Source organism: Lichtheimia ornata (assembly GCF_029851405.1).
Source record: "Lichtheimia ornata isolate CBS 291.66 chromosome Unknown scaffold00033, whole genome shotgun sequence".
NCBI lineage: Eukaryota > Fungi > Mucoromycota > Mucoromycetes > Mucorales > Lichtheimiaceae > Lichtheimia > Lichtheimia ornata.
Window position 1 is genome coordinate 61,074 of NW_026695353.1, and position 26,593 is coordinate 87,666.

Genomic DNA, 26,593 nt, shown 5'->3' on the forward strand with positions numbered 1-26,593 from the left:
GAATACCCAATACAACAACTTTTCTCTTTTTTGATGCTAGATGCAAAACAATAAATTCATTTTATTAAAACTACTACTTTTCATTCTTGTCGGTGGCAGCCTCTGCTTCGGCATCAGCGGGTTGTTCTTCACCAGCACGGTCAAGATCTTCTTCACTAGGTACTTCATAGACACGCAAGATAGATCTGTTGGGATCCTTCATAAGGATGTACTTGCCCTCTGGCAATTGCAAGCACATGTCAGAGACAGCCTTGACAATACCCCATCCATTGGGCAAAGACAAGTTCATTTGAGCAGCGAAATCACGGGGCTTGTAAGCTTGTGTACCAAGGATAGTATGTCGGCGGTTGTTCTTGGGATCCACACGAGCAACATAACTATGAACATGAACAATGAGCCTATTGATTCATCTTTGATCCCCCACTTTCCATCCATCCATTCACTTACCCGAGCTTCAATTGATCAGCACCAGCAAGCAAAGCTTGCACAGCCCATCGAGCCAACTTGGCAGCATTGTTCTTCATTTCAGCAGCAACGACAGCACCACGTTGAGAATCCAAGCTCTTCTTCCATGGCAACGAACCTTGAGAGTTGGGATCATATTCATTCAATGCACGGACCATAATGTAAGAGTTGTTTTGGCCAAGCTTGATAGCAGCATCCACCTCAGTTCGCACCATCAAATAAGTCTTTTCCTCATCCTCCTCAGCATTAGCACCCGATAAGCTGAATTTACGGTAGCGGTATCCACATGATGCCAACTTGTCCTTGGTATCTTCGGTAGCGAAGGGGTTAGGCTTGTCGAAATCGAGTGAGCTGTTAGGATCGAGGACTTGACGTGCAAAGTTTTGGTTGATATAGGTGGCTTCATGACAAAGAGCGGCCCATGAGTTGAGGTTATCCTTATCGGTTTCAAGTGGTGGATCAGCAGCATTCTCATTCACTGGAACATAATCAAAGATGCCGTTAGGTCGCTTGTCGAGAATAACCTTATCGCCAATCTTCTTGACGACAATGTCCCATGGATGAATGGTACGAGTGGCGCACATTAACAAAGCGAGTACAGTGTCGGTAGCGAACACGCTGGCAGTGTCATCTTGCAAGAATTGTTGGATGATAGGATCGTCGGATGCGGTTGTGTCGTATTTGATACGTTCAATGTGTTGCAAAGCCTTTTCATTCTTTGTGTTGACGCGATCATATGCTTTGTTGTAGTATTTGACAGAGCCAAAGGTAGCACTAGAATCATTAAATTTGTCAATAAAACCCCAATCATGATGATAGTATCTCCTTTGCATCCAACTTACACATCAATGGCTTCAGGTGCAGTGAAGTTCAATTTGCTGAGACGGCTAAACTCAATCTCATCCAAAACCTTCCAGTCAGGACCAATGGCGATAGAAGCGGTACGAACACGCTATAACGGAATAATCGGTGTGAATATATAAATGTATATGCATAAATCGATCATTGTCATACCTTGTCATAAGCGTTGTAACCATATTTCTTACGACCCTGTTGTTGTCTGTTGCCAGGTCCACCGCGTTGGTTGCTTTGACGATAGCCGGCGTTGGTGGTTGTAGTAGCTTGCTTGTTTTGGGGTCGATTACGTTGGCCACCACCAACCGATTTGAGAGCCATCTTCTTTGCAGCTGCAGAACGATTGTCAACCACGGAGAAGGAGGATTCATCTTCGGTGTGAGTGTATGCAAAAGCAGAGGCAAATGAAGCACCATAAGCTTGTTGTTGTTCTAATACATCAAATCCATCATTGTCAATATTCCCATTCAGCCTATTTGACAACTTGTAGCTCTTACCACGGTTGAAGCGGTTGAAGCCGGTACGTCCAGTGCGTCCAGTTACTTGGTTGTTGTCTTGCTTTTGAGCATCGGGATTGGTCCAGTCAGCGATACGGCCGAGCTTGTCACCTTTGCTGTAAGGGGCATAAGGAATGTCGCGGAATTGGAGAGGGATCACTTGGTTGGTAGGGCCCCAGCCACCAGCATTCTCGTAGATCTTTGGTAATTCGAAACTAGGCTTCGCACCGGCCATGATGACTATATGTTCTCGAATGTTAACGTGTGTTTGAAATGGAGCTGTTGATCAAGCTGAAAGGGCACTTGCCTTGTTTGAAAGAGGTGAAGAAGTAAAAGGCGATACGTTGACCTCCACAGCAGCCTACAAATATTTTTGCACCTGAGCCACAGTTGATTGGACGACCGCTTCCATCTTCCGTTATCTTGCACCACACTCACACACCTTTGCCATGAGCACCGATGAGACAACACAGCAATCCATGGCACAAGGCATTGCCTCATTGCTCACACCTGTAGTAACCGATATGGATAAAGCTATCGTATCTGCTCAAAAAAGTCAAGAAGGCCTTGGAAAAGAAATTGAACGACTGATAACAGGTAAGCTATCAATGATGATTGCCATGGATATAATTTAATGCCATCCATATCTTCAAGAACTCGAGCATTTCAAAGACATTGCAGAGCCACCACAATTGCATCCTGCCTTAGAGAAGTTGACTGATTCAAGGAAAAAGCTCGCATCGGCCAATAAACTTATGCAGCAAACCCAATTACGTGTACAAAGGATGGAAGCACAGTTACAGTCATCGAGTACATAGATACCACTTCAATCAAAGCACCCATCCATGCCATGTATATCCTTCAAAGCATAGTGTTCAAACATTAAAAAAAATAAGACACAAAGTTGTTATCAAAAAGAAAATTGGGATGGAAAGTGAGGGCGAAATTCATGCATATATGGGGAGTGAAACGGGATATCTAAGCACGTCCACTAAGCTCGCGTTCCAGCTCATCAACTTCCATGTGGTGGACAGCATGGTTGCCAACTGCTGATGCTGCTACTGATCCACCAGCTGCAACATTGGCTTCTTGTTCACCTCCTCGTGGTTGTTGTGCTGCAGCTTGTTTACTTCGCTCAAGTGCTTCACGATCTTGTGCCGATAAGCTAAAAAATTGCCCCCCTTTGCTTAGTTCTCTTGTATCTCATCACACCTTTTGCTATTCAATTTACCTTTCCTTTCGTCGCAAATTTGCACCTGCTTGAGGAGGCATCAAACCTTGCTTGTTGGCCTTGAATGACATGACTTCTTGGGCAATCATTTCTTTTAAACCAGCGTTTAGCATCGTCGTTCATTTCCATAAAGAGATCATGACTTACTGCGCATATCTTCAATTGAATCAACCACCTCGAACGAAAAGTCAAAAGTCTCAGTGTGCGAAGGCTACATGATAACGTCACTTTTGAGCCATCCATCTACTACCTTCGACATCAATTCCTTTACTTACCTCATCATCTTCATCGTGGTACGCACTCAGATAAGGGTGTGCAAGGGCCTCTTCAACAGTGATCCGCTTGGCGGGATCGAATTCGAGCAATTTGTTCAACAAATCAATGGCGAGTGGGTTAGCTACATGATCCATAACGATTAATAAATAAATGCAATCTTCCACACATCCACTTTACACAATTACCTCTGGGATACAAGTTTTGGAATGGGATCTTTGGCATGCGAGGAAGGCTTCGGATGTACACTTGAGCCTACATGTCGTCGACGTTGATGTGTGAGTTACACCTGTAGAGTTGCACAAGTTCCCTGTTCTCCCGTTTACCCTTTCACTGCCGACACGTCTCAAGGTCTCTTCATCTGGTGTACCAAGAATGCCGAGAATCTGGTTTAACTGATCAACGTCTATACGTGGAACATGTTGTAAGCATATAAATCATCAAAGCCTTTCACATGAAAGAATACTCACAGTCTCTTCCCTTGAAAAGGGGTTTGCCACCCAGCATTTCGGCAAAAATACAACCCACAGACCACATGTCAACTATCAAAATGCACATGATAGATTCTTAGCATTTGCATCCCATCCACTGAGTAGGAACTTACTGGCTTTGGTATAGTTTTGGAAGCTTAGCATGATTTCAGGAGCTCGGTACCATCGAGTAGCAACGTATTCAGTCATGAAGCCAGCAGCATTGCTCTCTGGACTTTCCGAATAGCCACGAGCCAAGCCAAAATCGCAAATCTATTGTCAACACGAGAGTGAGCTTACCATTATCCACATTCCACTATCCATGGGTATGCCTCTATTTACCTTGAGCTCACAATCAGCATTCACCAACAAGTTGCCTACACATCCACTGATGTTGTTAGTACGTGTTTGACACGTATAAATAACACTGTTTACCTGGTTTCAAGTCACGGTGGAGTACCTATGCAGCCTATTGCTTAGCCCATGTCCTACCCATCCAAGCCGAAGCAACACAAAACTACTTACATTGGCACTATGAATATACTTGAGACCTCGGCAGATTTGATACACGAAGTACTGGAAATGGGCATCCGTCAAAGGTTGACCGGACCGGATGATTTGATGCAAATCAGCTTCCATCAGCTCTTGAACAAGGTACCTTGAAAATAAAACATTTAGACCATGACAAAGCGAGGGAGGAAGGAAGGATGGATACTTACAACTCATTGAAATCTTGCAAGTTGACAATATCCATGTCAATAACCGAGGTGATCTATTTCCAACGCAGCAGCTCACGCGTCAAATAACCATAGCAACGTGAAGCCTCACTTTCCTCATACTCACGTTCTCGTGTCCGTTGAAATGCTTGAGAAGCTTGACCTCGCGAAGAGCTCGTTTGGCGAGAATGTTCTTTTCAAATATCCTGCAGACCTGTACAAAGGAAAGGTGTGTGAGACGTCAAAGTCGATAATACCAACAACCGCCCGAGGGGTTGAGAACAAGTACCTTTTTGATGGCAACTTGTTCACCGGATTCTGTGTCCTTGGCAGCACTACAAGACCATGCCAGATTCCAAGGGGTCAAAAGAAAGAGTCAATGCGAGTTACTCTTGCACCTACCACACAACGCCATAGGCACCTTGGCCCATTTCGCGGATGAACTGATACTTGCGATCAACAATAAAGTGCTGATTGATGACAGGGAAAGATTGGTAGGCGGGCATTGGATGAACAAGGAGGTTTGAGTGAAAAGAGGAGAGAGAGAGGAAAAGCAGCCTTGAGTGTCCGCCATCTGATGCCAAGAATAGCAACCCTTATACTCAGCATGAACATGCTTGTCATTTTTCCTTCATTCGTTGACAATCTCATTAAGGCATCAGCATCAAATGATGGACCATCGTAGTACGTAGAATAGCCATCCTTGTTCTGTAATAATAAAGAAGGATCAAAAAGTCAATACAACTTGCCGTCAAGCTTGATAGGATTGGTATCGTTTATCGGGCAGTAGTGGTTGTTGTTGTTTGTGTTTGAAAACCCACACTCATATTTAGGTCAAGGGTAGTTCTATATATCCGGGATTCATTGCTTGATCACATTACACGAAAAGTGGTCGTTGTGAAGTGAGTGATATTGCTGCTATAGAACGCATGTAGAAACGTTGCTCGCCTAACTATGCACAAGCTTTAATGGTATGCTGCTGTAAGTAGTAGTCAACATAATCTTTCTAAAACGTTGTTTGGGAAGGGGTTTAGCAGCTTGATGCTCTGAGAACAACAAAAAACAATGATGGATTAGCACATGGATATACAAACACCATGTTTCTTTGCCATTCATTGGAGGGCTTGCTTGTTGATATCGGCCGTGCAGGCTTTAGATGTAACACAAACATTGTGAAATGGCTCATCAACGCAGTTGGAGACATCCTCCCACATTGACGACATAGCTGCACTACATCATCACGCGATCTTACCACGCCTAGTATTACACGTGACAGTGTCATATATTTGCTGATCTAAGATCTGAGTCACTTGCACCTCCTAAAATTTCATGAGGTGCCAAATAGTATACACCTGGCAACAACAAGAGCAAGATGACAACAACACACGTTCATCAAGCCAACGCGTTCATTATCGTTCAAACAGGGTTAAATGACCGATGGTTTTGGCGCGTAAGTTATCCAATCAAATGCATCAAGCCACTAGAGAGGACTTTGAAAAAAAAGTTTTCTTTTTTCGCTCCAAGCAAGCGAGCATTTACCGATTGTCTTTTTTTTTCTACAGGTCTCTTTTTCTCTCCAACAGGTTGCCCTTTGTGCTTTCCTCCCAACTCTTCACATCTTCTTTGGGCTTGTTGGTTTATATCTAACGTACACAAAGCCCTAAAAATCTTCACTTGCCCATCATCCCGGCTCAAGGATTACTCAAGCGAGACTCTGCTTTTGGTTGCTGCAAAGTAGTTGTTGTTAAGCCTGCACAAAACTACAGACCTTTCAAGCCGCCATAATATCAATCGACCCTAAAAGACAAGTTCAACACTTTTTTACCTCGTATGCATTATCGCATTCCACCAGCACCACCGCCTTATTGAATATCGCATATCGTTCCACATACACACAGCATCAAGCTTCAATAGATCAAAAAGTAACAAGACATAGACACATTCCGGATAATTATGGTCGATCTCCCTCCTGCACAAGGTGACAACTACTCTGCACAACAAGGCTGTTTTGAAGGTCCCGAAAAGTTGTTGGAGATTTGGTTTTCTCCTTCTCCTCAACTTCTCGCTGATCACCAAGATCTCGATGAATACCATTCTACTGATGACGACGTTTCAAGCTATAATGATGATGAAGATAAAAGCGCAGCCGTCGCTCGCTTTAGTCCACCACGGGGGCATCGACAACATCACCACAACCATTCACAAGCCAACAACACTGGTCTCCGTGTAGTACCTCGTGCCGTGTGGGATGATGTCTTGGCATTGGTCAAATGCACCGTTTTGAATGTCATTTCAAACAAGCATGTTGATGCATATCTTTTAAGGTAAACATCGGATGAGGTTGGATGGCGTAAAAGCAATGTTTGACATGTTTTCCCCTGTTGGGTTTAGTGAATCATCCATGTTTGTCTATCCTCACAAATTGATCCTCAAGACATGTGGTACCACGACATTGCTTCTTGCTGTTCCCCGCATTCTGGAGGTGGCCCAAAAATACTGTGACTTTGAAAAAGTATGGCGCATCTTTTATTCACGCAAGGCTTTCATGTTCCCAGAGCGTCAAGTGGGTCCTCATCGATCATGGGATGATGAGGTCAACTTTTTGAACAAGTATTTTGGTAAGTGGTTCATTGTTGGTAGGGGGTTCATTGTATCATGGTGTGCTAATATGGGATGCTGTTGTTGTTTTTAGACAATGGGTCGGCATACACTATTGGCAAGGTAGCAAGCGACCATTGGTACTTGTACCTTACAAAGCCAGCGGATGATGTGCTTCATCATGATGGTCCTGCTGCTTTGGCTGATAACGACAACAACAGTGATGATGATGGCACACGTGATGTTGCTTGCACCATCATGAGCAGTGGGCAATCAACACCTGTTACCGAGAATCCATCACCTTTTGGCAATCATGCAGGCCAATCTTACCCCGATCAGACTGTGGAAATTCTCATGACGCATTTGAACCCTGAAGTCATGTCCAAGGGATTTTATCATGATCCAAGCCAAACCGAATCGGGAACTACAGGTGGCGCTTGGGTTGACAAGACCACTGGCATTGGTGCGCTTTATCCAAATGCTCAAATTGATTCCTTTTTGTTTGAACCATGTGGCTATTCCAGCAATGGCTTGCAAGGCGATCGTTACTTTACTATCCACGTCACTCCAGAGCCTGAATGTTCGTATGCATCATTCGAAAGCAATATACCCGTAGAGGAATCGCATGCAGGTGGAAAGCGAAGCCCAATTGAAACTCTTGTGAGCCAAGTCATTCGCATCTTTGACCCGGCATCCTTCACCGTTACCTTTTTCTCATCTCACCATAAGGAACATAGCCGTAGCCATATGGTGCATGCTATGGGCTCGATGCCTGTAGGCTATAAGCGTACCGATCGTATCCTGTACGAGTTCGATGGTTATGATATGGTCTATGGCCATTACGTTAAAACTCTCAAGTAATGAGCGCTCTAAAAGAAATAAAGAAAAATTGCACATATATGGAAGATGCTAGTGGGTGTGGTGTGGCAAATGAAAAAGTGGCAAAGAGACCATGCTCAATGCTTTTGCTGCTTTGCTTGTGTGACCTGACGCAAGCATCGCATGTACCTTACTATTTTTAGTGGTTCTACCGCCCTTGCGTGTAGTCACCGGATCACGTCTCTCTCTTTTTTTAACACATTGCTCTTTTTCGTCCTCGGGACTTTCCAAACATGCTCATTCGCATACGTTCCGCTCACCTGTTTTCATCCGGCTTGGATTCTGTGTCTATTTTGTTGTTTTTATTTACAACTTTACCTTTTCTTTTTTTCTTTTCTCTCACCCTACATACCACCACAATTACCTCTGGCCCATTATGAGATTGGAGCTCTCGCAGACTGCTGCCAAGGTGTTCAAATACTTGCTCATTAGCTATGCCGTTGTATCAATTGTGTACACCGTATCATACTTGTATACCAATTACGAAGGTACCCACCATGATGTCGGGATCATTGTACCGCGAGCACCCAATCCTCAGCAGCGTCAGCAAGAACCTCTCATTGTACGTCCACCACCACCTGTTGAGCAATCCTTTGGTGATCATACCGTTATTTGGTCGCATACTCAAGAGAGTGCACAAGCCATGTCAGAGCAACTTTTGATGGCAAAGGTGTTTTCGGATGCATTGGGTCCTACCGTTTTGACGCCATACTTTCTCCGAGCCAAAGCCACGTTTGATAAAGAAGACATTAGTATTTCCACGCTTGTATCCCGCAATCGATTCTCCGTGCTTTCCCGCCTTGCCACAAACCACAAAGGTCCCATCTCAGCTGCTGTGCATATCAATGACAATGATGAGAAAGAACATGTATTGCAAGAACTCCGCGAGCTGTGGATGACCAACCCAGACATGCAACAATACGTTGACATCCATCTCATTGTCGACATTTACGATCGTCAATTCAACATGTGGCGAAACGTTGCCAAACTATTTGCACGCACTGATTACATCATGATGCTCGATGTCGACTTTCATCTTTGTACCGATATCAGAAAGTCCATTCGCAACAATCCCGAATGGATGAACAGGCTACGCCAAGGTCGTACAGCTCTTGTGGTTCCTGCATTTGAGTTCAACTTGCAAGAAGATGGCGAGGATTGGCGCACGTTCCCTAGCAACAAAAATGATCTCAAGGATGCCGTCAATGATGATAAGATTGATATGTTCCACAAGGCTTGGATCAAGGGTCATGGATCTACCAACTATAGCCATTGGTATGAATCGGATGATTTGTACAAGGTCACTCAATACGATTTCTCGTATGAGCCTTACATCATTTACAAAAAAGAAGGCTCACCATGGTGTCCGGAGCGATTCATTGGTTACGGTGCCAACAAAGCTGCATGCTTATACGAGATTTATCTATCTGGTATCGAGTACTGGGTTTTGCCAAATGATTTCCTTATCCATCAGACACATCGCTATCCCGAAGATGCGCGTCGTAAAGAGGTAAATATCAAATCTCAATCTTCTCCTTTTGAGTATAAGCCGTTGAGCTAACATCTTGTTCATCATAGCGTCAATACAACCGCAAGCTGTATATGAATTTTAGAGAAGAAGTGTGTATGCGATATGCACGCAAGTTTTATATGACTGGCGAATGGGACACGCCACGAGCCGATAATCTCAAACAAGAATGTGACAAGATTCACGGTTTCCAGAGAACGATCAAATCCACTACCTTGTAAATTCTTTCTTTCATCACCACTTTCTCCTCCTCCTCCTCCTCCTCCTCCGCATTCACATATCTTGTACAACACTCAAACATAGCATCACACACACACAACCATCAATGCATTACACACACACATCATCTCTACTTCCCTTTTATCTAAATAATTTAGGTCATTCCCCTCCTTCATCTGATTTCCTTTCTTGTTCTATTCAACATGTACACGTTTTAATGTTGCAAGCCATGATCTGAGAAACATTGTCGGTGTGAGACGTGAGCAAATGTCTTAATTGCATGAATGATCATTGACACGTGAAAAAGAAAAGGGGCAATCTCTTCCGCCACTTTACATGAGTCGATTTCTTTATTCTCTTTCCAAACGATGAGTTCCACTTATGCTGATGCACTCTGGCCCTTGATCCCTGAAAACATCTCGACTACAGCTGCACCCGTCATTAGCAACGCCAAAGCCATCGCATGCGACGTGTCCTCATTCTGGTCCAATGTAAAGTACTTGCTGTCATTCACCCAACCAGCTCTTACAACGTTTCACTCACTGTGTTCTTTGTTGCAGAAATTGTATCACCACCTATTTGGTCCTTCGAATCCAAAAGCGTATTACAATCATCTTTTGCAAGTGGCGACCAACTATGAGCAGTGGGCTGAAGCAGCTTCTTTGCTGGATGATCTTGAAGGTAGATCACAACATATGACATGAAGGGAGGATGCATGCTAAACTATGCAATGACATGCAGGTCTTGATGCCTGGAAGCAGGATCCACGTTCTCCAGACTATGATTGGGAATTGGTTCAGACTCGACTTCATCAATTACAACGCGTTCGTGAGACCACACAGAGTCAATCAGCCATGATCTTCGCCTTGCGTACAAGCCTGGGTAGAAACTTAGGAGATATTGGCAATCCAAAGGTAACAAGGTGGTGTAGTAGTATGTTGTGAAGGAGGATGTTAATGCATATACATGTCCAATATAGCTCTACTCGCATACGCGGATTGGGACCAAGGCATTGATATCATCGTACATTGAAGAGGTGGTCCGACAACTCAATTGGATATGTGATGAGCCTTCGCCTGAATTAGGCTTGAGAGCAAAACACGAGTTTTTCATGACGATTCGACAAAGCTTTGGACGCACGGCCTTACTTCTCAGTGGTGGTGGTACTCTAGGTTTGTATATATATATTCTCATTTGAAACAATGGATAAGCTAATGTCGATGCTCTCTGCATAGGCTTGAATCATCTAGGTGTATTGAAATGCTTGCACAGTGCTCGTCTGTTACCACGTATCATATCAGGTGCTTCAAGTGGGAGTATCATGGCAGCAATGTTATGCACTAAAACGGATGAAGAGATTCCTCACTTGTTCAATCCAGCCGGTATCCAATTGGTGAGCAATAGCTACTACCCTTTGTGTATTGATGGCTCATATTCATCTCTTTAGGATGTATTCGAGAGGAAAGGCCAACCGGATACGCCGATCATGCGTATTCATCGATTATTATCCAAAGGTCAATTATATGATGCCGAAATCCTGCAAGATGCCATGCGAAGCAACTTGGGTGACATCACGTTTCAAGAAGCCTTCAACAGAACAAGATGGATTCTCAACATCACTGTGAGCTCATCCACAGTATATGACATGCCGCGTCTGCTAAACTATTTAACCGCACCGGATGTGGTAAGCTTTCTTTATGGCTGAGGATGGGGGGATGCTTCGTATTTCCTAAAACAGAATCACTAAAACAAACGTACTTTTTTACCCTTGCACACGCTCATCACGCTTTAGCTTATCTGGTCAGCAGTGTACGTTCTCTGATTGTGAAACCATGTCATCAAAAGAGCACTCAGCTAACTTGGAACCTCTTAATAGTGCAGTCTCCTGCTCTGTGCCCGTTTTTTACGGGTCATCAAAGCTGTATGCGAAAGACAAGAATGGCAACATTGTCCCTTGGAACCCGAATGGTATATATATAGCACTGGTAGCACTTTATCCCACCCACTGACATAATCTCTCTCATCACCAGATCAACTTTATATCGATGGATCAGTAGACAAGTAAGGAATTGAGGGCTATTCATGATTCACGGTGATGTAAACTAATCGACATCATAATGGTAGCGACTTACCAATGAATAAGCTATCGGAGCTATTCAACGTCAACCACTTCATTGTTTGTCAAGGTAATTCTATTATTGACACCTCAGCCCCACAGTATGGTAAACATCCCATTTCACCACATTTAGTGAATCCCCATGTTATTCCGTTTTTGCAAAAATCCAGTGCACCCTCACGAACGCGCAAGGCAGCCAATTTCTGTATGCACATGGCAAAGATGGAGATGCAGCATCGTTGTACACAAGTATGTTATTTTTGGTGGTCTTGTTGTTGGCTGTTGGGCAGTACACATGAACCCATCTTTGTGGACGCCATACTGATCCGAGTTTGATACCTGTAAAGTTGACCGAGCTTGGTGTCGCACCTTCATTCTTCAACAAGGTCCAATCAATCATGTCCCAAAAATACTCAGGCGATATCACTATTATACCCGACATTGGCTACGGTGACTTCCTCAAAGTGCTATCCAATCCCACCGATGAATCTGTTATTGAAGCTATTATTCGTGGTGAGCAAGCAACATGGCCAAGTAAGTACAAGCCCTCCTTCTTTTCTTGATACGCCACTTTCTCATATACTGGTATAGAAATATCCATTATCAGGAATCACCTGCAAATCGAATTGACCATTGATGCCATCCTCTATCGACTACGATTGAAGCGCCTGGCTGAGTTACCATATAACCCCAGCACAAGTACTCCTCTCAGTTCCACTCGTCCTGCACTTGAGAATCGCGCTGCGTCTCATTTGGATATCCCACGAGCAAGAATTACACCCGTGGTCAAGGAAGAAGAGCAACGTCGGTCATTAGAAATGGAACGTGAAAGGAGATCCACCAAGAGAGGGCTGGCGATGACAGCGACAAGTAAAGATTAGACATCATACTGTACATGTATTATCATCCCTTCTTCTTTACATACTATTTAAAGGAACCCTGAGGATTATATAGCCAACAATAGCTTAGCCAATTTTATACCACCAGAGAATAAGAAGGCAGCTTGTTACATTTGTCTACAATCGCATAATCCATTTCAAAGCAACCAGGATTGAACACGAAGCAGGATAACAAGTAATCCTTCGTTTGTAAACTTTTGATTTCTTGTTGATTGGCTAAACCTCCACCTATGGAGTTGCGATCCTACAACAATAAGCTTACATTTTGAGAAACAGCTACCTTTATGTTTTACCTATTCTATTAGCGTGATGTACATGAATAGAAGTCTTTGCTCATTGTCAAACCATGATAGAGCCTAAGGCGCAAAAGGACTTGCTTGTGTAACAGAGCTGAGAAGTAAGACCTTCATTGTCAATGCAAGAAAACTTGTATCCTTTCATCAATAGCTCATAAATTACCAGGTGATAGTCCATTTCCCCCATTCACCTTTGCTGACCAATCCAATGCATGTGAACGATTGTCATTCACCAGCCCATCATGCCCATCATTGAACTTTCTTGATTTGAGCTAACCTGCTACTAAGGCAATGATGGCTGTTGTTGGATCATCATTATCATGTAAAGTGTAAAATGGCACACACCCTTTTGCTATACGTGAGGATCATCATTTCTTTTATTTACGTATACCTATTGTCTAATATCATGAGGGTGATGATCATGATGGGTGGATGGTGTGTGTAGGGTAATTGAGTGGCCTCAGTGTAATAGCAGTAGGGGGATTTAAACTTGAGACAACGCTTCTCTTCTTTTTCTCCCACTTTTCCTTTACCCCATTCATGACATCTCGATCAAGGTAATGTATTATAAAAAAGTGCTCTTGTTGGCTGTGAGGTATTAATGTAGTTCTGAACATGCATTGTCAGGGAGTGAGTGTGTGTCCAAATGCTGAGGAATGAGCGTGGTTGGTGGTTGGTGGTTGCCATGGCGATATTGTTGCTTCCTTTTGCTCGTTGCTATTCCCACTCTACGCTTGGTGTCAACAGGTACATTCAGAGTCCAATGTTGCAGCCGAACTGGTTCCATTGACGAGTCAGCTTGTATAGACGGCAAGTTTGGTTTCAAGACGTTGGCTGGTTTGGCGTTTTGTTTCGGCTCAACTTATACTACACCATGGTTTTCGGTTTCCAGTAACCAACAACAACGGGTCTTTGTGTATATGGAAAAGGTAAGTGCAGTGAAGCAAACAATGAAAGGGTGTTTATTGTACGTGTGTGCTAATAATGAATTGAAATAGGTTTCTTTGGTCAGGCAAATGCAACTTGGGGGCATCATCATCTCTTTGGGTTCAAGTCCCAGCCTGTATCAAGTGGGCTGCGTCGCTCTGCACTAGCCAAGTGTGCTTGAAAAGCTTCTTGGAACGCGTCCAGGGCTCTACGGGCCTGCGTTTGAGTTGATGGGTCGATGACGATGGATCTTTGGAAGAGCATGGTCACTGTGTTGAGGTAAAAGGGGATTTTGGAACAGCTTGTGAATGTGTTTAACCAACACGCTCTTCTCGTGATAGGTTCGTTCTTTCCTTTGAGGATTTCTTTTCATGAGGCGAGAAATGATTGGAAGGATTGGGGATCATTCTTTCTTTTGGAGAGGATGAATGAAGACAACTATGAGCCCGGACTCTAAGTAAGTGAGTCTTTCCTTGCCATGGATCGAACTGGCCTTGCGTGATTCGTGCAGTGCTTTCTCAAGAACAAGGGATCGCTCGACGTTGCTCGTATGGTGGTGATTTGGTTTGTGAATTCCTTCTGATTTGCTTTCTTCCTTGGAGAGGATCGCCTAACGGTATACCGAATCGTCATCATTCCCGGCATCATATGGTCTAACTTGCTTGCTTTCTTATTTATAGAGACGACGATTACGATGATTACCACATTCACAACAATGACGATTACGATGATCACCTCATCCACAACAATGACAATGATAACGACAACGAGATTCAAAAGGAAGCCTGCAAGATCCCATTCTTTTCAACTTGTGTATTTTTGGATGTTGGTGTGACGGATGAGATTGACGACTGGTGACGAGTACGAGTAGGAATGATGACGGAGGACGACTACGACGATGGTGGTGGCAATGTACAGTACATAGCAAGATAGCTAGATGAAATAAAGCATTGTTTATTGATTACACGCTTGTTGGAGGTTGCTAGCTTGTGGATTACATACTATTGCTTCGAAGATGGAATAATAAAGGTGGTCCGGTTATCGGTCATGCAAAGAGTTCATGGCTTTTGTGATACAATAAGGAGGAGTGGGAAGTGGGATGAGCATGAGAAGAGAAAAAGTGAAGAGATTCCTCCATTGAGTTTCAGGGTTGTGACTCATTCAATATGTATATGTATCTTTTTACATATACAAATTGGTTATGCAGCTCGACTTTCTTCTACATGCAAATGTGATGCATACCTTGACACACCTTCATTATTGGATGCTGTTTACTTACGTACCTTCACAAAAGGCAATCATCATCATCACCCATTTGTGTAGCAACCTGTCAAGGACGTGTCTGTGTAACCACCACGTGCGGTTTCACTCAGCTCTTCATCTTTCCGTTAATGCAGCCGACACCATCCACTAGGAAAAAGCAACTCCATCACGCTTACAGCATAGTGAAAACATAAAGACGCCTGTATCTCCGAACTTTACAATGAAACGTGGGGTTTTTATTAGAGCAATGGGCTCGGCTTGGCCAACAGCACCTTGTGTGAAAGTTTCGCGTTCAATGTCGCAAACAGCCCAAAAAATATTTTTTGGTCGTCGTCGTCGAAGAGGTCGACCCCCAGATCCAGTTTGGCTGGTAGCGACATTGCGAAATCTGGGATTGGCAAGCTTGATCGTGAAACTTGCACCCAAGGTGCAGTTCGCCAAGCCGAGCACATTGCTCTAATAAAAACCCCACGTTTGATTGTAATGTTTGGAGATACAGGCACCTTTATGTTTGTAAGCGTGATGCTATATGAGAAGTGGTCTTTGTTTAATGTAAAGTAGTATGACTATCATAGAGCAAAAGATGCAGAGGGCGTGTTTGTGTAACTTGAGTCATTCAGCACAGGCGATGCATGATTCTTGTACGCTATTTAGGAATAGTTCAAAATGCCAGCTAATAACCTTAGTCCTCCCATTCTCCATTGTTGTCCAATCCAATGCATACGAACGATTATCCTGCTCCAGCCCAGCATGCCCATCATTCAACTTTCTTGATCCGATGAGATTTGACTGAAAAACGCTCAAACACAGAACATCATCCAAAACCACAAAAAATTATCTGGTTAGTTATACGTAAACTGCCGCTTGATAGCCCATTCCTCCCAGTTATCTTTGTTTCCCAAACCAATGCGTGTGAACGATTGTGCTTCCCCAGCCCAGCATGCCCATCATTCAACTTTCTTGATCCGAGGGGATTTGGTTGAGTTACGCTCAAACAAGGAAGTATCATCCAAGTCATCAGCTCAACTCATTTTAATTTCTACTTCTTCCACTCCCACCTTATCTTCTCTTCCTCCCATTCTCAACTGTTGCCCCATTCAAGTACAACTGCCACCTACGAACGATTGTCCTGCTTCAACTCATCATGTCAATCCTACACTTGTCTTGATCCGATTGTCTTTGGCTGAATGGCAACTCCATGGCGTGTACACAGCCTTCTTGTCACTCTATTACAACACACGCGTCTCTTGACACTTCACAATCTCCTGCACGTTCCTCTGCCAATCAAGTGTACAATGCTCATTCCTGCAGCTGCTATTAGCAAGGTCTTTACTCCACGTCTTCCACAGCGTTCTTTATTTGCAGCAACTTGCCTTGCAGCCTTGTTCACGTGCAACAGCGGCTAGCCATTGTATACAAGCAGCATTATTTACGCGTAACAACTTTGCTCAATACGTACGACTTCTTGTGGATATGCATATGGATATGGACATTGGCTTGGTGCATGGAATGGAAGGAATTGGATACCTACAACGGGTGGAAAATGAGTGTATACATTGCCAACTTGGCCGTTGTGCTTGACGCCATCGTTTGAACGATTGGTGCATTATCCTACTCTTAGCCCTATACCATGGCAGCTACTATCATCATCCTTTGTGCAACCTGGCAATCATCATCATCCAACTCTATGTTTTGACACGCCATAATTCGCCATCACGCATCCAGAGCTACCTCACATCCATCCATCCAACTTTGCAAAATGAACGCCCGGAATATAGAACATTCCCATATCGATGTATCTCCCATTACAGCAATTCATTGGACTTTTCCTCATTGTATCTCTTGTTATTGATGTTAGATTAAAGGGCTACTTTAGTGGATATGAGACTGTGTTGCCAACCAATTGCTACGTTTCTATAGTGTAAGGGATCACTTCTTCTTGAGTTGGACGCCGCCGTGTGTGGTCATTCGATGCATTGTCATAGAGAAAGGTTAACGCAGGATTTTAAGAGTGGATCCACTTGTAAATGCTGTGACAAAGGAAAAAGAAAGGAAGAGAAAGGGAATGATTGATTCATTGTGTCTTGAACAAAAGCTGCTTTCGATAGTATAACACACCTGCTCCCTTTTTGGTGATTAGGCCTTATGAAGATCGTCGTATGTAACTCATATTCCTCTTTTGTGATTTGGATCGTATAAGATAGTTTATGTAGCATACGTTGGAGAATGTAAAATGGCGATATTGCCTTTAATCTGAAGCTGCGTACTGTATATTAGGTTTGAGGAAATACTATAAGTGCTTGATTATTGTTTATAATCTAGTGGCCGTAAACGCCATATACACGACCGTAAGCGTCATCGATCTGGTTGAAATAACCTGCCATCTTATCGTAATGGGCTTCTGGCGTAGAGTTGAGGACAACCTTTTTGAGTTCATTTGTCTTGGCGTGCATGCTTTTTAGATTGTTCTTGACAAGTGGGCTGACGAGAAGCACCGAATCATATTGAGCTTTCTGCGCAGCAATATGATCCAGATATGATTCCATTCTTGGAATCATATCATCTAGCTGACGCATAGCATGTTCAGTCTCTTCTTCCGAAGGAGGGCTTGAATAGTGGCATGACTTTGTAGCACTAACAACAATACTTTGCAACTTGCTAGCTTCTTGTTGCGCTTTTAGAGCTCCTAGATATCCACCAATAGATGGAGTCCAGGATCTTGAAAGCTTATCCAACACATCGAATTGGTTGTCCATAGCGTCGAGGTCTTCCCCACATGTAGAGGTCGCACGGCGGTTAATAGAGAAAGCATTGACTGCACATAATAAGACGTGTGATGAGCACCTTTTTTCATATGCTGTTTCGGATGTATGACGACTTACCAGTGGTCAAAGCAACGGCAATAGCTGTAATGGTGGTGAATTTCATATTGGTGGACAAGAATGTGTGAGTTAAGTGAAATCTTGATCACAGATCAGCTCCCTTTTTTTATAAGGATGATGTCCACGGAGCATACAACAAGTGCATATGCATGATCAGTTGCAATCATGTATCGCTTGTTCCTTTTATTTTGAAAGAGAAAGCTGACACCATCATACAATCTTATTTACAACTACATTCAAACATTCACAATGGTGAGACATGCAATATGATTGTGCTATATCATATGAGACAATGTTTGCGTGTTCACGCAGCTTGGAAAGCATACAACACTATCAAAAAATGTACGTGTATATGGCTATTTGTTCACGAACATGGCCTGCCACCCTCCTCCTTCGCCTATCAACTCCTATAGCCGTCCCTTACGGAGGTATGTCAGACGCACGAAGACTCCTTGAGTTCAGCCCATCAGCGCTTACTCACTATGCACTGCACATATCCCTCCTTATAGATTTCAACGTATAATGCACCATCCGGCTCCTTGCAGGCAAGGCCCGGTTGTGTGATTATCTACTGGCACAAATTCCACATTCCGGTGTAAAAGCACATACAATGTAATAGATAATCCACTATTAACAAAAGCAGACGCCAAATAGAATGGACATGTCATAATCATTCTTTGTGATGGATTGCTCAATAATCTCGCGCCCTTAGGATATCATTTCTCGAAAGATGGGCATCATTCCGCTCTTGCATGCATGGCCGGAAAGTCGAAAAAGGATGCAGTTCAAATCTAAGAGTAGTAGTACCGCTGCACAACCGGACCGCAGCCAACCAATGCAAGATTTATGCATAAAGCCTTTGAACGCCAAACCTTGTAATTGGTTTTGAACAAGTCCTTACGATGTCATGTAGCAGATGTAATATCATCAGAGTATCTTGAACAATTATTAGAGTGCATTTTAGCAGTCCGTTGAAAAACCGATGTATCAATATCGATCATGTAATATCATCGCTCAATGATCAGTGTGAGTAGCACCGTAAGGTTTATACTGATTTAATGCAAAAGGGACTGAAGTAAAGGCTAAAGCATCCCATCATCCATATCTCAACACATAATTCATAACCACGGCAACCTATTTTACATGACGAAATGTAATGGTTGTCAGCAGCAAAGAAGCAGTGGGTCAACATTGGAGTGGTTCAGGTACAGTGTAGCCAATATCTTCATATAAGGATGCAGTATACGCATGGGGTAGATGACATTGATTGTGCTGCAAACTACCAACACAAGAAGCCCAATTTGATTGTCAAGCAAACGGTCTTCTCTAAAGCGAATTTTGGGAAAATGTGGTCTTTATTGCACCTTCTCTCCTCCACAACAACGCTATGGAAGACCACCAGGTCGCTTCACCAATGACACCACGCACAAATGCGCGTCGACGACTTCGTATACGGCCATCAGCGAAGCCTGTTCACATTGACGACGTTGATATCATTCCAGATCCCAGTTCTGAGCTATGGATCTCTCCAACAGCAATGTCAAACAACGACACACCAATCCACATGAAGCCCCCGTCGCCTGTCATTATAGGAACACCATCCACTGCCAATCGTTTACGGACACATTTCAACACGCCTGATCGCCCTAGTCCTCGCGTGAACTTTGCTGACAGGCTCAAACAAGTGGTGGATACGGACGACGAGTATTTGAAGACGCATTCATTTCTACCTATCACGAACAATCATCCGACGCGGGAAGCAACGATTGACCATGACAACGACTCCACACCAGAACCATCATATGAAGACAATGAAGATCATCATCAGCAGCATAAGAACAATGAGGATCAACAAGAGAAGAAGGAAGATCAGCGTGATAAAAGCTATAAAGTGATTCATCGAAAGGTACATGTGAGCAAGGATATACGTTTCAACGTGTGTATTGATTACTCTCTTTTCTCTAGGACCTCCGGCTTTTGGATGTTGAAGTTATTGTTCCAATTGGTAAATGATATCATGGACATGGTATGCTTGACATGGTAATATTGACATGAATCAATCACCAGATTCTTGTAGCGATGAATCATCAGAAAAGGAGCCAAATGATGACAATGATGGGATCCCTTTACTGCCACCTGATCACGAGTTGTCGGAATGTAAGTCCTCATCTCACTCAACTAGGAGTCAATGTTCTCAACGTGCCACTATATAGTAATACAAGATAATATCGAGGAGGGTTCCACCCCACTATCAGAAATACAAGTGACAAACAACAAGCGTGGACCATTGGCTGAATTACCATCATCAAACAACTATGGTAAGTGATCTACGGGTAAAGCGATTTCATAGCATGGCAATAACACTTCATCAGGCTTGAAAAAGTCATCATCGTATCATCACATTGGGTTATCATCAGGATCCTCAGGTACGTACATGATGCTCAGGAACGTGGTACATCATGCAATGCTCACAACGAATGTCTAGATGATCCTCTCTTTACGTCAATTAAAGCGTCTGACAAGTGGGTGGTGAAAAAGAATACCAAGTCCTCGATTCCTGCTACTACAAGTGAGTCTTTGAGCGAGATGTCTCTTGTTCCTTGATTGCTCATCATCCCTCTTTAGACTCACTATCAACAAGATCACGTGCACAAACTCACATGACTCCGCACAACCAAAGAAACGGTATGCGTTTGTTGTTATTGGCTATGAAATCAAATACTTACATAATTGGTTCACAGCATCTTCCCGTCAACGATGGCCGAAGCAAAAGGCAGCGATACCAGTATCAGAAAGAGTGATGAAGATTTTGAAAAAGCGCAAAGGACCTATGCGGCCATCAAAACGACCATGGAAGAAACGAAGAAGATCCTCTTTTCGGGTACAGCAATGTTGAACAACCCAATCCACCCACAACTCATTTTTAGCACAACAAAGAAAAATGGTATACCTGCTCTTTTTCCCCCACATCTCATTTCATTGTACTTTCCCCCCTCTATATGATCCTTCATCATCACATTCATTCATTCATTCCTGTATAAAAAAAAGCGTTTATGACAATGATGCAATATAAGGTTTGGGTGAGGAGATGTATCTAAGTATACGGAAAATCGATTACTAGAGAACGTATCGGAAATCAGGGTGTCGGTCGCCTGCAAAGGATTCGCCACCGTGCTTGGTAATTTCCTCTTGTCTTTGTTCGGGACTCATTTCGGCACGGCGTTTGTTCTCACGAGCTAATAAGATACGCATAATGACGACCGTAATGGCATGTGCTGTAAAGCAGCAAAAAGTGATGGTATTGCCTGCAAAGTAAAATGGTGGATCATAGTAAATAAAGCTCCCCACTACGCCTCCTATGTTGCTTATCGAAAGGATAGTCGCACTGGCAATGGCGCGACGTGTGAGACCCGAGCTTTTAAAAGGAAATGAGTCATTGAAGCCAAGGGTTGTATCTATAAACATCATCCACTTACAAGTTATTCTCAAACCATGAGAACTTGATGGTGGTATTCGCATACTTTTTTGGTTGTTGTTAGTATATGGAATGTAAAAAACACCTCTAATAGCAAAGTCTTACAGTGGCGATCGTGCACAAGCAAACGGCAAAATAGCGTACGCCCACTAACGATTCATCGATGAACATGAGCAGTAAATATCCAAGTATGCCGATAAGACTAGTGACAATAAGATGTAAGGAGCGATCATAGAAACGATCTACGTATGGTAATCATCATTGCTATTAGCATCTTTAAGCAAATTTGGCGTGGGATGTGTATACCTGACGTCCAGCCAACAATCAGGGTACCGATGAATGCCATAACGTAGGGCGGTGTTGTCAATGCTTGCGACTCTACAGTGGTCCATGCACCCATCCCAGCAACAATGCTAGGTAATGTCAAGGTTACGCCCTGCAGGGCAATGGTGCTGAATAGGCAAATGATGGTATACATGTAAGTTTTCCAATCCTTGGCAACCGTTGCTGCGATATCCCAAGACCAAGATTGATCGATTGTGATGTTTTGATCTACCCATGACGTGTGAGTAAGGATGATGATGGCTTTTGCATGATGAGCATTATTATTGGATTACCTATAGCTAGGCGTTCCATCTCAACAATGCGCTCTTCCTCGGTCATGAATTTGGCAGTCTCTGGCTTAACCGGAATATACCATAACGTGAAGCACGACACCAGCACTGTTGGCACACCTTCGATCAAAAACAGCCTACACAAGGAATAACATGGATTCTGTATGATTGATACCAGCTCGAGTAAAGATAAAGGTCCCATACCATTGCCAGGTGTTTAGCCGATTGGTGGGGATCATTGAGATGCCATACGCAATAAGACCACTTGAAGCACCTGAGATAGTAGCCCATCCCATAAAGTGCGATGCTCGCTTTCCGTATTCATCTCGAGTATACCAAATCGAAAGGAAGTATCTATGAACTCACATGTTTAATCACAAAAAGGCATTTACAGTGTAAGAGGATAATCATAGGTACTTACAGGCCACCAGAAATGAATCCTATCACCCATACATAGAATACAATTGAATGAGCAAGGAACCCTCTTTCATACATGATATAAACGTACCCGTTTGGATTGCCCCAAGCAAAAATCGGGTCACCATTAAGCCTGCAAAGCTGGTGCATGACGCCATACACATGGTGACAATGCCACAAAACCTATTGAGGAAAGCGTTTTGTATGAGATGCTACTATGCTATGGGTCACCTGAACATTGCAGCTTACAAGGTCAGCAGTGACAGCCAATATGATGCTACCCATTTTCGTAGCACAATGTTGGAAGGGATGTCAAAAAGAAAGTAGCCAAAGTAAAGAATGGACAAGGTCCAGCTAAATTCGGTGGGTGTTAAATTTAAATCTTCAATGATACCACCTAGTTTGGCATTGGAGATGATAGCTCTGTGGTAAAGATTAGATACGATGATATATACTAAGCTCACGTATACGACAAGTGTAGTAGAGGGAGCACTTGCCTGTCAAGGAAGATCAAAAACGATAAGGTGGACATGGGAATAATGATTCGAATGTCCATTTTCCTTTTTAAACAGACAAAGTAAGCATTGAATGAGACGAATAGCATAAGAAAATGGGACGCCCTGTCACTTACCGAAGTAATTTCTTTTCCACCATTGCCCGCCGTTCCTTGTCACCTGCCTCGGTAGCCATGGGAGTGGAACCATCCATAGAGATTTGCTCAGCATCATCATGCTGTGTTTTAACGTCTTCAGGAGTACGTGTCATTGTTTTCGATAACATGGTTACGCTGTTCTTTTGTATGCACCAAATGGCAGATCAAAAATGCATGCTTTGCTTTTGTATCCAAGTTTTTAAACAACTGCATTGTATTCGGATCTGGACGGGACCAGCCGTTACACAATCTTTCTTGATCCAGCATCATCTTGAAGAAACTTTTTCCAGAGATCACATTTGCGTTTGAAGGTCGAAAAGATAGGCTTCCTGCATTATAGGGTGTAAGAAGAAGCTATTTCATCCAATCCATCAGGTGATGCTTTCCATGTATGTGCTTGAAAAGCTCATGTGGCTCACCTATAACACCATCCATCCATATAAGCTACGTTCATTGGCCTCACGCAGATCATCAGTGGTTGAGAAAATTACCGAGTATTCCCGCAGCAGCATGTGGCCATGTCTAAATGCTTGGAGTGAAGAGCACGTCACCTACACATACATGTCACGAGATCAAGCATGCATTTTCAACGTATCGAATCTTCTCGGCGTTCTTGCAACCCCAGCATTGAATACACTTTCAACATCTACACAGTCACCAAAGAACACGTTTATGAGTCATTCTACGTGAGACAAAATAGGTAATAACAGGTATACAATATCGGCTTTATTGCATGTAATGATGACTAAATGGTCATTGAATGATGGAGCCAAATAGGGGTGAAATATACAATGAATAGAGGAGGGAGGAGGGATATTGACAAGTAGTAGCAGAAGGGATTGATCAAGAAAGAATGGACCTGTCTTTGTTGTTGTTATACGTTGATCTTGGCGTATCCGTGCGTTCCGGTGCTTCCCGGTGTGTTGTTCATTGTTGAGCACAAGCTGTGACCAAGGTGCATTAAGACAAGGATCCCCCGAAAAGGTAACAGGTCGCTTGGCAGGATTTGCGTATTGTAGTACAAGAAGGAGATTGTAGCACCTAGTCTTAATTGCTACTTGGGTTTGTTTGTGTGTTGTGCGTGCAGCCATGGTAATGGTAATCATTGTGTATATGCATGTTCGATGATAATAGACAAGTTTTATTCATAGCATTATCCCTTCTTTGCAGTGTAACATGTGTGTGACAAGAATGATCGACAATAGCCCTTGTTGATGATATTAAAAAGTAGAAGCACAACCGGAGCTGATAATGAACAACAGCAAAACGATGATCGTCGTCTTCTACTCCCTTTGTTCCTGAGTTCTACCTCTTCTCTTCTCCTACTCGGTGTCTACTTGAGCGTGTTGTGTTGTGTGTGCGTGTGTGGAGCAGTATGCCGGTCATTTCATCAACGCAACGCAAGCCGCTTCTTATCGCATTAGCCATTGTCTTTTTGTTTGTCATCTTCCAAACGGTCCCCATTCAATTCCAGCGAACAACATCAACAACAACTCAATCCAATGCATGGACGTCATCGTCGAGCGACTCAATGTCAGTAGGGCCACCTACCACAACGGCTCCATGGCAAAACAAGACTCGGGCCAATGCTGCTTTTGTCATCTTGACAAGGAATTCAGAGCTCGATGCACTTCGCAAGACTATGCAGCAGTTGGAGGCTCGTTTCAACAGCAAATACAATTATCCTTATGTCTTCCTTAACGATGAGGATTTCACTGACGAGTTTCGAGAGCTGACGACAAGTATGACATCTGCAGAAACTCATTATGGTATGTGTGGTGATGATGGTGACATGGCAACAAGCATATGGCATTCATTGACAGGGAGCAATTAGGTATCATCCCAAAGGAGCATTGGAGTTATCCCCCATGGATCGATGTTGAGAAAGCTGATCAAGCCCGTCAACGAATGGCTGAACAAGGTGTGCTTTATGGTGATAGCGTATCCTATCGACACATGTGCAGGTAATTTGGGTTTATATCAAGGCAATCATGATATTGATGCTGGTAGATAGATTCGAAAGCGGCTTCTTTTATCGTCATCCTCTCATGCAAAACTTCGACTATTATTGGTAAGGGATATGGCGTCATAAGGGAGAGGGAGAATGATCTATTTACGGTGATGGTATAGGCGTGTGGAACCAAGTGTTGAATTTTACTGCGATCTCGACTATGACCCCTTTTTGTTTATGCAAGAAAACAACAAGAAATATGGTAAGCATCATAATAAGCTAAGCGAAATTATCCACTAATAGCTGTCTTGTAAAGGCTGGACCATTTCGTTGCTCGAGTTTGAAAGCACGGTCCCAACGCTGTGGGAAACAACACGCGCATTCATGAAGGAACATCCAGAATACATCCCCAACAACAACTTGCTCAACTTTATCTCTGATAATGGTGGTGAAAGCTACAACCTGTGTCATTTCTGGAGCAACTTTGAAATCGGTGATCTCAACTTTTTACGAAGCCCTGAATACACAGCCTATTTCGAATACTTAGACAAGGCAGGCGGTTTCTTTTATGAAAGGTAGGATGGATGATGATGGTGATGGTAGTGGTAGGTACTTGAAATAGTAACCGGATGATGTCAATCTAGATGGGGAGATGCGCCCGTACACTCGATTGCCGTGGGGATGTTCCTCAACAAATCAGAAGTTCACTTTTTCGATGACATTGGGTATCGTCATGATCCTTTTATGCATTGCCCTACAAACCAAAACACACAAAAGAAATGTCATTGCAACGCAGAGGATAATTTCGGTAAGTGCACCATCTCCAAGGGAACGGACGTGTGACACATACTCATCTTTTTATTTCTGCAGACTACACGCCATTCTCATGTATGAACAGATGGCAGGCCGCATGAAGTGCACACGTGCATGTGTGTGTATGTACTATCTTATAGTTCCACCATAAAATAGAGCTTCATCTCTTCTTTCAAATTCACCCATTTATTGCACATAACACAATTCGTAATAATATCGCACCTTCCTGCATGGGCAAATGCCGCTAATATAACGAGGATGATGGAACAAACAATTGGGTGGTGCGTGTTGCTATCATTAGGATTGAAAATGTTTATGTATCATGTGGTGGTGTGTGCGTTGGAATGACGCTATTGAGCTAAATGAGCCCAAAACTATGGGTGACATATACAACAAAAGCCTCGTTGCTCTGAAATGCCAAGCATCCTTTATCGGTGTTGGGTAATAGCACATCCCGATCCTACACTGATGGACAATAAGACATAAGGCATGGAGCATCCACTGTAACCGCTCCACGGTCTTTTTTCCCTCTCTTTCACTTTCTTTTTTTGTGCTTC

The 26,593-nt window shown here is 43.3% G+C and overlaps 11 protein-coding genes across 11 annotated transcripts; 7 read left to right on the forward strand and 4 right to left on the reverse strand.

The window, feature by feature from the left end:
* Positions 1 to 73: 73 nt before the first annotated feature.
* On the reverse strand, positions 74 to 2,052 carry O0I10_007016 (uncharacterized protein; the record flags this gene model as incomplete). The annotated part of the gene is made up of 5 exons (XM_058487036.1): positions 74 to 377; positions 448 to 1,239; positions 1,308 to 1,417; positions 1,480 to 1,751; positions 1,818 to 2,052. The coding sequence occupies 5 exons, from the start codon at positions 2,050 to 2,052 to the stop codon at positions 74 to 76; spliced, it is 1,713 nt and encodes a 570-aa protein (XP_058342113.1).
* Positions 2,053 to 2,266: 214 nt separating this feature from the next.
* Positions 2,267 to 2,635, forward strand: O0I10_007017 (uncharacterized protein; the record flags this gene model as incomplete). Its single annotated transcript, XM_058487037.1, has 2 exons — positions 2,267 to 2,414; positions 2,472 to 2,635. 2 exons carry the CDS (start codon positions 2,267 to 2,269, stop codon positions 2,633 to 2,635), a joined length of 312 nt encoding a protein of 103 aa, XP_058342114.1.
* Positions 2,636 to 2,795: 160 nt separating this feature from the next.
* O0I10_007018 (uncharacterized protein) lies at positions 2,796 to 5,013 on the reverse strand (the record flags this gene model as incomplete). Its single annotated transcript, XM_058487038.1, has 15 exons — positions 2,796 to 2,982; positions 3,049 to 3,139; positions 3,196 to 3,259; positions 3,324 to 3,445; positions 3,510 to 3,576; positions 3,648 to 3,727; positions 3,792 to 3,863; positions 3,926 to 4,064; positions 4,134 to 4,168; positions 4,227 to 4,251; positions 4,317 to 4,449; positions 4,511 to 4,563; positions 4,635 to 4,721; positions 4,797 to 4,842; positions 4,910 to 5,013. 15 exons carry the CDS (start codon positions 5,011 to 5,013, stop codon positions 2,796 to 2,798), a joined length of 1,305 nt encoding a protein of 434 aa, XP_058342115.1.
* A 1,447-nt stretch (positions 5,014 to 6,460) lies between these two features.
* On the forward strand, positions 6,461 to 7,966 carry O0I10_007019 (S-adenosylmethionine decarboxylase proenzyme; the record flags this gene model as incomplete). Its single annotated transcript, XM_058487039.1, has 3 exons — positions 6,461 to 6,831; positions 6,899 to 7,125; positions 7,200 to 7,966. The coding sequence occupies 3 exons, from the start codon at positions 6,461 to 6,463 to the stop codon at positions 7,964 to 7,966; spliced, it is 1,365 nt and encodes a 454-aa protein (XP_058342116.1).
* Positions 7,967 to 8,360: 394 nt separating this feature from the next.
* O0I10_007020 (uncharacterized protein) lies at positions 8,361 to 9,733 on the forward strand (the record flags this gene model as incomplete). The annotated part of the gene is made up of 2 exons (XM_058487040.1): positions 8,361 to 9,494; positions 9,563 to 9,733. 2 exons carry the CDS (start codon positions 8,361 to 8,363, stop codon positions 9,731 to 9,733), a joined length of 1,305 nt encoding a protein of 434 aa, XP_058342117.1.
* Positions 9,734 to 10,099: 366 nt separating this feature from the next.
* Positions 10,100 to 12,728, forward strand: O0I10_007021 (uncharacterized protein; the record flags this gene model as incomplete). The annotated part of the gene is made up of 13 exons (XM_058487041.1): positions 10,100 to 10,222; positions 10,292 to 10,412; positions 10,473 to 10,645; positions 10,711 to 10,903; positions 10,967 to 11,124; positions 11,179 to 11,415; positions 11,524 to 11,540; positions 11,608 to 11,699; positions 11,762 to 11,792; positions 11,856 to 11,917; positions 11,981 to 12,096; positions 12,195 to 12,381; positions 12,439 to 12,728. The coding sequence occupies 13 exons, from the start codon at positions 10,100 to 10,102 to the stop codon at positions 12,726 to 12,728; spliced, it is 1,800 nt and encodes a 599-aa protein (XP_058342118.1).
* A 3,410-nt stretch (positions 12,729 to 16,138) lies between these two features.
* Positions 16,139 to 16,483, forward strand: O0I10_007022 (uncharacterized protein; the record flags this gene model as incomplete). Its single annotated transcript, XM_058487042.1, has 1 exon — positions 16,139 to 16,483. The coding sequence occupies one exon, from the start codon at positions 16,139 to 16,141 to the stop codon at positions 16,481 to 16,483; it is 345 nt and encodes a 114-aa protein (XP_058342119.1).
* A 1,067-nt stretch (positions 16,484 to 17,550) lies between these two features.
* O0I10_007023 (uncharacterized protein) lies at positions 17,551 to 18,160 on the reverse strand (the record flags this gene model as incomplete). Its single annotated transcript, XM_058487043.1, has 2 exons — positions 17,551 to 18,047; positions 18,115 to 18,160. 2 exons carry the CDS (start codon positions 18,158 to 18,160, stop codon positions 17,551 to 17,553), a joined length of 543 nt encoding a protein of 180 aa, XP_058342120.1.
* Positions 18,161 to 19,501: 1,341 nt separating this feature from the next.
* O0I10_007024 (uncharacterized protein) lies at positions 19,502 to 21,010 on the forward strand (the record flags this gene model as incomplete). Its single annotated transcript, XM_058487044.1, has 8 exons — positions 19,502 to 20,020; positions 20,080 to 20,119; positions 20,182 to 20,271; positions 20,328 to 20,432; positions 20,487 to 20,540; positions 20,600 to 20,683; positions 20,740 to 20,799; positions 20,856 to 21,010. The coding sequence occupies 8 exons, from the start codon at positions 19,502 to 19,504 to the stop codon at positions 21,008 to 21,010; spliced, it is 1,107 nt and encodes a 368-aa protein (XP_058342121.1).
* A 221-nt stretch (positions 21,011 to 21,231) lies between these two features.
* O0I10_007025 (uncharacterized protein) lies at positions 21,232 to 23,385 on the reverse strand (the record flags this gene model as incomplete). Its single annotated transcript, XM_058487045.1, has 11 exons — positions 21,232 to 21,529; positions 21,591 to 21,634; positions 21,695 to 21,831; positions 21,896 to 22,141; positions 22,207 to 22,340; positions 22,408 to 22,557; positions 22,625 to 22,643; positions 22,712 to 22,803; positions 22,870 to 23,043; positions 23,118 to 23,180; positions 23,252 to 23,385. 11 exons carry the CDS (start codon positions 23,383 to 23,385, stop codon positions 21,232 to 21,234), a joined length of 1,491 nt encoding a protein of 496 aa, XP_058342122.1.
* Positions 23,386 to 24,647: 1,262 nt separating this feature from the next.
* O0I10_007026 (uncharacterized protein) lies at positions 24,648 to 26,137 on the forward strand (the record flags this gene model as incomplete). The annotated part of the gene is made up of 7 exons (XM_058487046.1): positions 24,648 to 25,041; positions 25,107 to 25,236; positions 25,287 to 25,343; positions 25,403 to 25,485; positions 25,540 to 25,798; positions 25,868 to 26,031; positions 26,094 to 26,137. The coding sequence occupies 7 exons, from the start codon at positions 24,648 to 24,650 to the stop codon at positions 26,135 to 26,137; spliced, it is 1,131 nt and encodes a 376-aa protein (XP_058342123.1).
* Between the last annotated feature and the right edge of the window lie 456 nt (positions 26,138 to 26,593).